The 14,117-nt window shown below is 37.5% G+C and overlaps 1 protein-coding gene across 1 annotated transcript; it reads right to left on the bottom strand.

The window, feature by feature from the left end:
* Nucleotides 1-9,711: 9,711 nt before the first annotated feature.
* On the bottom strand, nucleotides 9,712-10,307 carry LOC118580586 (peroxiredoxin-1-like). The gene has a single exon (XM_036182405.1). It carries the CDS (start codon nucleotides 10,285-10,287, stop codon nucleotides 9,796-9,798), a length of 492 nt encoding a protein of 163 aa, XP_036038298.1. The 5' UTR covers nucleotides 10,288-10,307; the 3' UTR covers nucleotides 9,712-9,795.
* Nucleotides 10,308-14,117: the final 3,810 nt, after the last annotated feature.

Here is a 14,117-nt window from a genome sequence, read left to right as displayed (position 1 = left end):
GTCTAGTTAAAATGATATTTTATAACAAGTATCTATGTAGCCCAGGCTTGCTTCTAATTTTACAACTCTCCTGTTTCAGCCTCCTATCTGTTGGAATTAGAAATGTGTTCCACCACACCCTAGCAAACCTTATCTCAAAAAGACATAAAGAATGTAAGCTTCATGCAACAACATGAGGTTTCTATTTATCACTACCTTACTTCTAACACTTATCTTCCTTTATATATAGTTTAATTTCTATATTTATTTAACATTTCCATAGTATAAAAGTAAGTCCATTGAAATGACTCTTAGGCCGTCTTATTCATGGATGTATTCAGAACATCCTTAAAAAAAGCATGCTTTCTGGCCTGAGTTTAAGAATCATTGCATTTTACTTATCTGTTTTAGACCTCCAGTCCACCACTATATTCCTGTTAAGAGAGCCAAACTGTTAATGAAGATAAAGATGACATTTCCACTGTCCACTGTAATTTCTGCATGGATTATTTTTTTCTTTTCTTTTCTTTTTTTTGAGCTGAGGATCAAACCCAGACCCTTGCGCTTGCTAGGCAAATGCTCTACCACTGAGCTAAATTCCCAACCCTCTGAATGGATTCTATGTTTTATATTTCTACTAATGCAAACAACCAGCAGAATGTCCTGTTCTTGGGTCTCAGACAGAAGGAGAAATAAATTGTTCTTTTAGAGTTCTCAGCTATATAACTGTTACTATCAAAAGTTCTTTCCTTGTAGTAAAATGTCAGTGTTTTAGCACTTCTGACATGTAACACTCTGACATGCTATGAAACTGCTCTCTAGTAGTTTACATTTGACTCCCTGATACTTTACATTTTAAAAATATCATCTAATAGAGAACCTTCTGTTTATGATATTTGTGAAGGCAACCAAATAAAAATTGATGATAATTGAAAAAAAAGCATGTTTTCTGTTTTTCTAGTCAAGTTTTTCTCTATGCAGCCTAATTTGGACTTGAACTCACTGTGTAGCTTAGTCCAGCATCAACCATGTAGCAATTCCCATACTTTGGCATTTTGAATATTAGTATTATGGGTAAATGCAACCACATTTGGCTCAAAAATGTCTTGAATAAATAAATTAGTACATAATACTAATGGTAGATAAAAATGATTAAGGATTCCTAAGTATACCACTTTGTCTTATACATGACCACACACATTTTGTAGTTGTTGTAAAACTTCTTAATAATTGTTTGAGGACCTGGAGATTTAGGCTAAGTGACATATTAAATGTTACACAACCTGTATAACCCCAGGTCTCCAAGCCTTCTCTGCAAATTGTTGTGGATGGAACTTAAAGAGAAATAAAGCAGCTCTTCACTTCAAATAACATCTAGATGTAAGGCTGTACAGTGTGGACACAGTCCTAGCAGATGGAAATTGTTCTGAGAACAATTGAAAAGTGATGGGAACTCTGAAGCTTAGTTCAAGACTAAAATCAATATGTAGCAGCAATGCTTCTAAAGAAGAGAGGATACCATTCTTAAAATAAATTGTTGTTAGTGTTCCAATCTAGTTTTGGTTCTTAGTGGATTCAGAGCCTGTATTTAAGTTTCTTAGTACACTGAGATAGACAATACTTGAATTGAAAAATTATTCAATGATTGTAAATTTTGATCTTTGGATGTTGAAACAGACACAACCTTTTTCACATATTGCTAATATATTGTATCTTATTTGCACAAAGCTAATACTAGGTATTAGAAAGCACCAGACAAGGTTTTAAACTTGCCAAATATATTCATTAACCTTTAGTAAGCTTGTAAAATCCCTATAATTATCCAATAGTCTGATGATAATAGAGTTCTCTAAAATGTAATCTTAGTGTGAATACAAAATTAGAATATAGAAAATAAGAAATCTTTGCATTCAATTCTCTGAATTACAGAATTTTCTCTGAAGGCACAATGAAAACATATAGAAGGAAATACACAACTACTGCACACAACAAAATTCTAAGTGCCTTTCTTATGAAAGGCACTCTTCCTGTTGTCAGAGAGCTGAAAAGCCCAAGGTAACTTATTTATTGGTTCTTTTCATTTTGAAATAAAATAATTATCTCAAGAAAATAAAAGAAAAGCAGAGTAAGCTTTAATGGTGAAGACAAAGGACATTTACAGAATCATGTATGTGGTATGATAGTTATTGAAGCAAAGGCATTGTACTTCCTGCTTTGATGAAAAAAGACACCTATTATTGTGTTTTGGAAGGATTATTCTTTATTAGGAAGATGGCACCATCTCAAAATATTTTTTTAAGGACTATCAAGGTCAGGTTTTAACTTTCTTTATTATTTTATTTTAATTAGGGGTAAAATATTTCAGAATAATTTTTTTCCTTGTAAGAATGCTAGATGTGGCGTCATAGGCCTGTCATGCTACCACTTGAGGAGTAGAAGCAAGAGAATCATGAGTTCGATGTGTTGTGTGGAAGTTTTTCTAAGACTGACATTCTGTCTTTTAGGGAAACTCATTAAGAAAGGAAACAAACAACTCAAAATAGCTTCAGGAAGTCCCTGAAACTGAATACATTCACTATCACCCTCTCCAAGAGTATATAGACATTAAAATCTGCTGTGTGCCACTCTCAGATAAGCCAAGCTGAAAAAGCCACTCAAATAAGTCTGGCTTTATGGAAGATGCAGAAACCAGCCACATTTCCTAGAAGAAAGATCAGTTGGAAGAAGCTCAGACCAACTGAGCCACCTGGAAAGGACTTGCTCTAACCTGTTCAGCTGCCTGTAGGAGGTTCAGTGTATTCCATGTACCCAACTTTTGTGAAGTATCACTCATGCTGGGATGGGCTCTGGGAATTTCTGCTCCTGTTTGTAACCTTTCACTCATATTCTTCTAAGTAACCTCAATAAAACTCATTGGTTCAACAAGTTGGACTTTGATAGTACCCATACTTTGGTTTGTCTTTGGTTCCCTATCTGGGCAAAGTTGATATGTATAGTCTTTCTCATCAGAAAAAGTCTGTCATGAAACACAATGTCAACCTCAGCTACAAAGGAAGTTTGAAATTATTTAAAAGTTCAAATTCCAAATAGTTGATATTGAAGGAGAAAAATAACCAATGCAGCATGATTATTGTTTTCTCAATGAAAAGCACTTTTTAATGGTGCTAGTCTCTTAAACAAATGCATCTTCTTGTCTACAGACTTAAACATATTTCTTTCCTGGACAGACTGAATGTTGTCCACATTTTGACATTCTGTTTCTGTTCCCAATTCCGACTGTGAATAAGACTAAAAGCAGTCAGCAGTGTTCATGCTATGGTTTGGGAGTATTTGTTCTAAAATTTCTTTAATCAAGTTAGTCAAACTATTAATTTTAAGGTAAGATCCACCTAAGACATAGATAAAATATATATAAATTGTTTGCCAGAATGTAACAGGAGTGGGCACTAGTCTAATTGCCAATCTGGTCCTTGTTCCATGTGAAGCCTCATGAGTTCAATCCCTATTTATGTCAGCATTCTGCTTCTTTGAGTTCCCATCAGAAGTATTCAGATGTGCTTTCAGCATCCCAGGTTTTTCTCTACATATTGCTACATTTTCCATGGAGATATATTCAAGTTTCAAGTGGCTAAATAATTGCATGGTTAGGCTTGGTCAGGTGACAGCCATGACCCATTTCTGGTCCCAATTTTCTTTGAATTCTCTTTTCATCATTATGCCACATATGTGACAAAAACAATTTAAAAGAAGAAAGATCCATTTTAGTTGCGACTTCAGATATTTTTCATATCCACTATCTTTACATTCAGTTCCTAACCTGGTTTCTGTTGAACTTTTTGATGGTCTTTATTCCTTTCTTCTGTATGCATTTACTTCAATGCATTAAAATTCAATGTATTCAAAGCTTCATCTCTGTTAAAAAAGAAATCCTGTAACAAGAAATATATGATTTAAGTGAGAAGAAAAACATTTTTTTAAATCCAAGTCTAGGAAAACAGAAGTCTCAAAGTATTTTTAAATAAAGCCATGTAAACAAAGGAGGGTAATGAGCATTTTCTCATGCCAGGATGCCAAGATGGTTGCAGTGTACTATCACAGGCTTCTTTCTGAAGACATAAGTGCCAGTATCAGCCCAGTAGACATATTGTGAGATAAGAATATATTGATTATCTAACCTGCTTTGTGTTGTTATTAATTTCATTTTCTGACCCTGCCATATTCCACAAAGTTATAATGTATTGGATCAAAGTCTATTGAACTTTCAAGCCTAAAGTGCTTGAAAAGATGTTATCTCCTACAAGTCAACATTGGGCTGCCAACATTTGATAAGAATACTCTGTGTAGACAATTAAGCTCAAAACCTTGACACAACAAAGGCTTTCATCTTTACAAAGAATAGTTGAACACATAGTTGGTATAGACATGGGAATCAAAATTGCTACAGCTGCAACTTTAGTAGCAAAGTCCTTGGAAATACCTATGTAGGCTCAATGGAGTCTGAGAAAATGGAAAAATTTTCCTACTGTAGACCACTATGGTAGTATTTGGATGATATCTAAATTGTTCAAGACTATTCACTCTTTGAAAGGGAGGAGTGTGAGGAGCAAGTCTTCACCTTTTGCCCACCATGAGGATAGGCCAAAGATTTACCATTCCTTTCTAAAGGACCTCTAGTACTCTGAGCCTTGGAGTTCTCTTCTTTTCTTTTCCTTCCACCTCACTTATTTTCTTCTTCTTTCCTATCCACGATCCCTACCTTCAATAAGAAGCATTAATATAAAAATTATTTTTGTAAGTAAATCCAAGGAAACAAGTTTCTTTAAGTGAAATCCTGCCTTTAACATAGTCACACGGACTGTAGGAAAGAAAAATATTATAAACAAAAGTGTCCTTTAAAAAGTTATGTTGTCACATATGTGATATGTCTCCAATCTTAACAATTGAGAACTGGAGCAAAAATATAATTTCAAAGCCAACTTGAGCTATATAATAAGGTCTGTCTCTAAAAAAGTTTGTGTTAAAACTATCATCTATGATACCCGTAAAGGTGACATTATTTAGAAATAAGGTCTTTCCAGATGGAATCAAGTTAAGATGAGGTCATATGCATTTACAATGGACCATAAACCCAATCACTGGTATCTGTAGAAGAGAAGGTTTAATGGCACACTTTGGTGTGAGGGAATAGGTCCATGAGGAAACTGAAGTATTTAACTATAAACTAAGGAATACAAAGGGGTGCTCCAGCAAAAAACACAAGAAGAGTCAAGGAAGAGGCTTCTCAAGAACTTTACGAGAAGAAGGCTCTGATGTCCATGAGCTCTGGATTGAGCTCTAGAATTCAGAGCTGTGAGAGAATACTGTTTTGTTTCAAGCCACACATGTGGGAGTTGTCACTGTAGCCTTAGCACACTATGATAATAAAGTATCAAAAAGGTCTAGCTACTTCCCCAGGAATTGGTGAAGAAATGACCTTGGAATCTGAAATCCTAATTAACATCCCAGTAAATTTTGATCATTTGTATATATTGGAGAGGGAAAGTCATAGGTTGAAAGTGAGTCATAGAGAGTCCAGCATCAGAAGTACCTCTGTTCTGTTAAAAACCCAGAGTTTATCCTGCTGGAAACTGATAATGGCTTTAGAGGTATTATGGTCAGATTCCCATTTTGGATGTCACTTGTGTATAGAACTTGAAAGAAACAAGGACCTTATGGCTAAGCTAAATGGAGTATGACCTTACCATGAGATGTGTGAAGAAGGCTGAGGCAGAGCTGGCTCATATCACACCCCTGGAGATGTATCAGCCCAAGATAGTTCTCAACAGTTGCTGGCACTCTGTGATGTGTGGATATGCATGCAGGGCTCCAGACTCTTCAATTCATGCAGGCTCCAGGAGAGCACTGCTGGTACCTTTCCTCCCACCCCTTTTGTAATAGACACAAGCATGGGTCTTTTGAACTTGTTCAAGAATAAGTATTCCTAGGAGCCATTAAAACTGACCAGTGCATTTTTCTCTAATGGATTCGTCCCACGAACCCTACTTTGTCTGTCTTAATATACCCAAAGAATGATGAAAACTACTGGATGTGGGCTAGTGCTTTTCTCAGAGGCAAATATCAATTCCAATGGATCCACCAGCCCCGCCTTGTAGCAGTGAACCCTGGGTCATCAGTACTCTGAAGCCTTGTCACACATCAGACTTGTCGTAGGCTTTGCCACGCTCTGCTCCAGTTCCTCCACAGGTTTCCACCAGCGTTTACCTTCCTGTTCCTCCTTACAGCTGGCTGGAGTTCAAAGCATGACATTCACTCCTCTTTGGCTATAGCTGTTGCCCTGCCTTATTGCCATTACGTCTTTGCTCACTCGTCCTGGTTTCTTTTCCTAACAATCTCTTGATAAACAATGCTATTTCTTTCCCCGACTATAATTTCTTTCTGCAGCTGCATTTTTATTAATTCCCACTTTGCTCTCTCCTTACAAGAAGAATGTGTCACAGGAGAAGCTACATACAAAGTAGGAAGCAAATCTGTCATCGCATCTGTGGTTTAAGCATCAGTAACTTCCAAAGAGTCTCCAACTAAAAGAATATTTTGCCTTTGATTGAGAAAATGCATTCCTTTACTCAGTTAATTAAAATATTTGATATTTTTTGTTTTTGTTTTTGGAGACAGGGTTTCTCTGTGTAGCTTTGCGCCTTTCCTGGAACTCACTCTGTAGACCAGGCTGGCCTCGAACTCACAGAGATCCGCCTGCCTCTGCCTCCTGAGTGCTGGGATTAAAGGTGTGCACCACCACCGCCTGGCTGATATTTTTCTATAACAACAGAAGACTTTAAAACAGGGCTTTATATAACATTAAATAATATACTACATAAAAGTTTTGAATAACTAATTTAAAAATCAGTATCAGTAAAAAATGTGTGTAATTGAGAGAAATACAGCTAAGCTGGATTAAAAGAAAATGACTGATTTTACAGAGCTAGGAATTCAGGAGTTAAAAGGAAAACTATTTTTAGTGGAAAAACTGTGAGAACTAGGTCTGGAGAGATGGTTCAGTGGGTAAAATTCTTGCCGCATAAGCATATACACCTCAGTCTGGATCCTCAGCTCCTACTTGGACAGCTAGGCACGGAGGCCCTTATTGTAATCTCAATGCTGGGGAATGGAAGTAGGTAGACACAAGAAATTCAGCAATCAATCATTCTAGTCAAAATTATTTACTGCAGGTTCAGAAAAAGATGCTTTTCAAAAAATAAGATTGAACTTGAAGGAGAAAGATAATCCATCATTAATACCAGGACTTCATAGGCCCAACACAGACGAGTCTATCTACATATACATGTGTACACAGAAACCTCTCTCTCTCTCTCTCTCTCTCTCTCTCTCTCTCTCTCTCTCTCTCTCTCAAACACACACACACACACACACACACGCACGCACACACACACTTCTGAGAATCAAAATGGCATCATTATTGACAAGCTTTCATCAGCAACTGAATAAACATCGTTGGAAAGATATGAAGGAAGGAGTATCCTATACATATGCTTGGCATTAAGAATTTTGCATAGGCTAGGCATATTGACAGGTACTTTTAAACCCAGGTGCACTTGAGAGGCAGAGGTAGGTGGCTCTTTATGAGTTTGTATACATAGTGAGTTCCAGGACTACATAGTAAGTAAGACCTGTTCAGCCCACAGGGGTGAATGGAAGCAGCCTACTGGTCTCCGACTACCTCAAAAGACAGAGAGAGCATGCACCCCTCCTCAATTTTAAGCAATCTTGTACCCAGAAAAAAAAAAATCATGCCTCTATAGAGCCAGATATTCCAAGATCATTGGCAGAGAAAATTCCCACCACACCCTTGTATCTTTCTCCAAAGATCCTGGAATAGGTTGAAGGGGTCATGACTAGAAAGAGAAAGCCTTGTTAGACAGGCATAACCACAGTCCAGGCTGTAGACATGAGAAGTTTGTGTGATGGCACGAACATGGGAAAAAATGTGATAGATTTAAAACATTTTAGGAGGAAATGAGCACTTTAAAGTACATCCTAATATCTGCTCCATCCACAAATTTTCTATTTTCCAAATACTTAGAGAACACATTCTGTGTGAGCAATGGAGTTCTGTATTTGTTTCCTCCATAAAGAAATACTGCCTCCTGAAGGAAGGAAAGGCTCCTAGACTCAGAAAGCCTCTCTGCAATGTCACAGAAGCAGCAAACAGTAACCAGGGGGAAGCAACTCTATGATGGGCTGTCTGCAGTATGGGCAGCGAGCTCCAAAGATGCAGGTCTTATGAGTCACCAACCATACTGAGGTGGGATTTTTAATGATAAAGCTGACTTTGAATCACTTGTACTTCTGTGGGCATCCTTTTACTTGCGCTCCAGTAAGGGACTCTGGTAAACTCATGGGCTCCATAGGTAAAATGATTTGTTTGGTCTGCTGTTGGCTCTATGTGTGCAAATATGTATTTGTTCCAGTCCTCACAGGAAAAGCCACATGACAATGATATTGGAAGGCTACTCTTAGTGTTAACATTTCTACTCCAGACATTTCCTAGAAAGCCTCAAGGACCCACTAGCTTATGTGCATGAAAGAATTCTCAGGAGAGCTTAGCATGTGTGATTCCCTTGTGTCTCACAGGAAAAGGAGAGACTCAGGGAGGGTGTTTTTAAGAATCAAGCAATGAGTCACTTTAATAAAGGCAAAGAACCCATTTCTCATAACTCTTATTCTGAGAACACTGGGGGACAACTGACCTTGGTTGCTGAGTTTCCACTCCCTCTGACACTAACATACTTCTGTATTTGTTTCTTTTAAGCATGCTTATAATTTCCATGAACATTTAACCCTTCAAATAATAAAGGTAAGCTTAATTGCACATTTTTACTTCTTAGGAGGCCTTAGTCGCTTAATGTTAATGATTAATCATTTAAGATTAGGGAAATCTTATTAAAACTTCAAACCATAATTAACTTTGGTAGCACACAATGCTCAATCATCCAACAAAGTGTTAGTAATTTTATATAAATGTTATACATATATGTATAATTTATATATAAATTACATAAACTTTATATATAAAATTATATATATATATATCATATAATTTATATACAATGACCAGTGTCATTTTGGTACTAAAGTACACTTGATATTAAATGGTTTCTATGTTGGTGGCAATTTTCAGATTAGAAATGAAAAATAAAATGGACAAATTTGAGTCATACACGTTGCACTAAATTCCAGATTTCTAACAACAGTGTAAAATGTATTCTATTTCACTGAGTGAGTGTTTTGTCATTCTCTCTTCTGTTCGTCTACTCTCCCTGTGTGTGTGTGTGTGTGTGTGTGTGTGTGTGTGTGTGTGTGTGTGTGTATGTAGATAAAAATCTTGTATTGAATACACCAGCGAAGGGCAATAATCTGAGCAGTAACTCCTGTAACTGTGGCTTCTCCAATTCCTTTTTTTTTTTTAATGAATCTCAGAGATCAGGTTTAATAGATACTAAAAAAAGAACAACAGGTTGATTTCTGCAACACACAACACACCTCTGGCTATTCCTGATAGTGGAAGAAAGGCTAACTGCCCCCAGTACTGTAGGAAAGGGATGTCTTGAATCACACCACATTTTGTTTAAGCACAAATAGAGTACAAGAAATTTTCTTCTGGCTGACTAATGCAGAAAAATGGCCCAGTGCTCACTTCTGCTTAGAGAAATATTCTTTGCTCTTTTGGACATCAGGCTTGATGGTATCACTGCCAGATTTCCAGCCAGCAGGGCACATTTCACCATGCTTGTCAGTGTACTAGAAGGCCTGCACTAGTCTCAGAATCTCATCCACAGAGCGGCCAACAGGAAGATCATTTATAGTGATCTTTCGAAGGATACCTTTATCATCAATAATAAAGAGGCCCCTGAAAGATATACCTTCATCAGCCTTTAAGACTCCATAATCTTGAGCAATGGAATGCTTGTGATCTGATACCAAAGGAATGTTCATGGGCCCCAATCCTCCTTGTTTCTTGGGTGTATTAATCCATGCCAGATGACAGAAGTGAGAATCCACAGAAGCTCCAATCACTTGGCAGCTGAGTTTCTTAAATTCTTCTGCCCTATCACTGAAAGCAATGATCTCAGTGGGGCACACAAAAGTAAAATCAAGAGGATAAAAGAAGAACACGACATATTTTCCTTTGTATTTACTTAGGCTGATATCTTTGAACTGTCCATCAGGCATAACAGCTGTGGCTTCGAAGTTGGGGGCAGGATGCCCAATTTTTGCATTCCCTGAAGACATCTTGCTATCAGCAGGGCCGAGTCACAGGTGTCCAAGTGAAAACCCCACGGCAAGGGAGGAAGACGACCTGCTTCTCCAATTCTTGTTCTCAACATTTCTTCACGTTCTTCCAAAACAGCCCAGCAGAGGGCGAATGTTCTCTGCTTCAATTCTGTAATCTTGGAAGAAAGTTGAGTTTCTAAATCCTGCCTTTCCTATCCTTTGTGTGACAGGACACTGGGCTTTTTCACCTTGTGGGGTCCCTCGGGGACATCCTTCTCTTGCAGTTTTTCCTAGTCAGGCAGACCTTGGCGTGATGAACGTGGCAAGTGCCACTCATGGCACTTTTCTTATTTTCTCACATTCAAAGCTTACATTTTGTTTCTAAACAAAATGATTTTCTTGATACCTGATATTTTTTTTTTGGGGGGGGGGGGTTGAGACAGGGTTTCTCTGTGTAGCTTTGGGTCTTTCCTGGAACTCACTTGGTAGCCCAGTCTGGCCTCGAAATCACAAAGATCGTCCTGGCTCTGCCGCCCGAGTGCTGGGATTAAAGGTGTGCACCACCACCGCCCGGCAATACCTGTTTTTAAAATTGGTTAAAAAATGTTTTCTCTATGCCTAATTTTATGTTGCTATAAAACTTGTTCCTTCATATCTATCCACGAGAATCAAACAGTAAAGGGAGGAAAGCAAACCAGGAAACCAACACTGGAGAGCATGAAACAAAGTGCATTAGAGAGGAAGTCACACCGAAGCTCTCTCAAGTTTGGGCTCAGCCATAACCAGCAGATGTTCCTTGCTTCATATTTAACTCTGTGAGCACTTACTGTACCTTCCACAGTGACAGCTTCAGGAAGATACACTGTGGAATTCTAGAGAAGTTGTCATGGTCTTCATTTCAAAACAAGCTTCCTGAATTAGTCTGTAAGCAAGGAAGAATATAGCACAACTTTGTGCATCTACTGAAAAGTAGTAATGAATTGTCTTACTTAAAATAGATTTACGTAATATTCAGAATTTAATGCACTGCAATCGTAGATGACTCACTTTAATTCAAGATGCCAGATCAATGACTGTGACACTATTTTTCTTAATTTTTGAGTTGGTTCTTTTGTTTTAATTTTATGAGCAGCAAACAAATACAATGTCTTAAACCTCTTACCAGAGAGAAATATAGAGAATGAAGCAGAAGTGACTCATCCATTCCTTCAACGACAATGCAGAGAACCTAATGCTGCATGTGAGATGGTGGTGCTGATGGGGTTTGGAGATTTGGGTCCCATCACAGAGCTTCCAGCTTGTCCACTGACTGTAAAGCACCTCATACTATTGATGCCCAGTTTCATACACATATGCCCATTTCAATTGTCTAGGCCTATGTTCTCACATAAATTGGATTCCCCTGCCCATCTAGTGTTGTCCCTTGTATTTCTCCATTATTAAGGAACATAGCTATGTAACTTTTAATTATCTTCCCAGTGTTATGCAATATGGATGTCATGTTTTATTTTAGTATTCCCTATGGAAACACATAATTAATTCTCATATTTTCTAATGAGAATTTCTACCTCCCCACATATCTTTCTGCTACTAGATTACTCATATGGTAACCCATGACAATACTTCCTAAATATAACAGTACCTATAGTGTTTACAGCCTCATTGTATCTACTATATCCCTGACCAATTTATATCCCATAGTCACTTGAAAAAAATCACCCTTCTGTATATGCCTTCGTCGTCCATTCCCATGTGCCTTTTATGTGGCCTTTTCTTGCTTTGCAAAGACTCACACTAGGCAACTACAAATCTCTTTTTTTCCTCTGTAAATACCTGTACAACCCTACATTTTCCCTGAAATACAGGCAAGCAGAATGATACTCCTCCATGAACTTTTTGTTAACACTTGAGCAGGTCTGTTAAATGTCCTTGCTGTAATACAGTATGTATTAAGCAACTTTATATTATTATAACAAATTACTTGAGGTAATCAACTTACAAAGAAAAAAGGTTTATTTTTTCATGATTTTGGCTGTCCTGGTTCATAATCAACTACCTCTGCTATTTTTGCCTATGGTTCAGAGCCATTATAGGAAGCATGTGTTAGAGCAAGTCATGTACCTAATAGCAGTTGGAAGGCAAACCAAACAGAAAAAGCTGCATGCCAAAACCTCTTACCCTCAATGACCAGCAACCTCTAGGGGTCCACCCCCTTTCAATAGCTGCACACTGACATGCTGATACACTTCATCATGAAATCTCTGAAATCTCTTTCATTCTGATTATCATACTATTCTCTCTCTACCTCTTTGATGAGCACACCCTCATCACCGTACTTCATACTTCCAGCCCTCATCTAGCATATTTAACATTCCTTAACATTCACCCTGACTTTTTCTCCCATCAACAGTATATCACTCATTTAACAGGACACTGCTCCACAGTCTACTGTAGAATGCATTTTGATGAACCAAGAGTCTTTGTCTTGCTTTTTGTTTGTTTGTTTGTTTTTTATACTCTGGTACATTTTTCCACTTTCTAGCACAGTACTTGGATAAAACATGCAGCAGAAGGACAAATTGCTGCCTCTAGTACACAAATAATTTTACTCAAAAAAGGGGGAGATAGAATAGAAATATGATAAAAGGGTACTTTATTGAATCTATGTTTAAACCAAAAAAAAGGAACTACTAGTTTTAAATTTACATTGATATGGATTTTTGTATATTGATACAAATTTAAGGTTATTTTTGTTAGAACATACTAGCACACATTTCTATTCTTGTTCAAGGTATTGTACCTATGCAACTCATGTAACAATGTAATGCAAACTTCTAGTCCTTGAAAGTTATTGTTATAAACTATTTAGGATAATAGAGAAATGCAGGTTAGTAGTTAGTCTATTACAATCAAGCTTGTAATGACATTGGGTATGTTTTCTAAGTCAAACAGATATATTTTGGATAGACAGGTGGTCTTCAAACACTTCAGAGGTCTACAGAATATGGCGTTTAAGATGTTCTTTTTGTATGACTATGGGATATGTCTGCTTCTGGCAGCACATATCTACTTCAGAGAAGATGATGGGCATTGAAGCAACTCCATATGGAGTTTACTTTTTTTGTGGCAAAAGTTAGCTACTTGGCAAAAAAGTGTTCTTGTCTTAACTTCTGAGAGTGTGCTTGTAGTTGGAGAGCTTCTCTCCAGATGCCACCAAGACCTGTTAGTCCAACAATCCATTTGTAAAATAAACATACAGACATTTATATTATTTAAACTGTTTGGCCATTAGCTCAGGCCTACCATTGTCTAGCTCTTATTCTTATATTTAGCCCATTTCTATTAATCTATACTTTGCCACATAGCTTGTGGCTTACCAGTACCTTATCTTTTTCTTGTCATGGCGGCAGCTGGCAGTGTCTCCCTGCCCCAGCCTTCATTTCCCAGCATTCTCCTCCACCTTGTCCTGCCTACCCTATCCTTCCTACCTGGCTACTGGCCAATCAGCACTTTATTTATTTTAACGAATCAGAGCAACACATTTGACATACAGAACATCCCACAGAATGTGCTGTCCAAATTGGACGGGTAGGACACAAAAGAAAGTGACTATCAAACTTTGTCAAGACAAGGTAATTCAGCTCTTGAGAATATTCTGCTTCAAAGAAAAGTCTGTCAGATATTCTAGGCCTGTAGGCCAAAAATGGATGCCCCAATGTTACAGAGGAATCTTGGTTGACTGTCCAGGCAGACTGTTGTTTCTATAATTTCTCACATTTTTTTTTTTTTAATTGGAAGTCACTTGTTTGTACTTCCTGCTTACTCAGGTAATATTATTACCTTCTTGG

This window comes from Onychomys torridus, chromosome 3 (assembly GCF_903995425.1).
Source record: "Onychomys torridus chromosome 3, mOncTor1.1, whole genome shotgun sequence".
Classification (NCBI taxonomy): Eukaryota; Metazoa; Chordata; class Mammalia; order Rodentia; family Cricetidae; genus Onychomys; species Onychomys torridus.
Note: the sequence above shows the minus strand (reverse complement) of the source record. Positions and strands in the feature narration are given on the sequence as shown.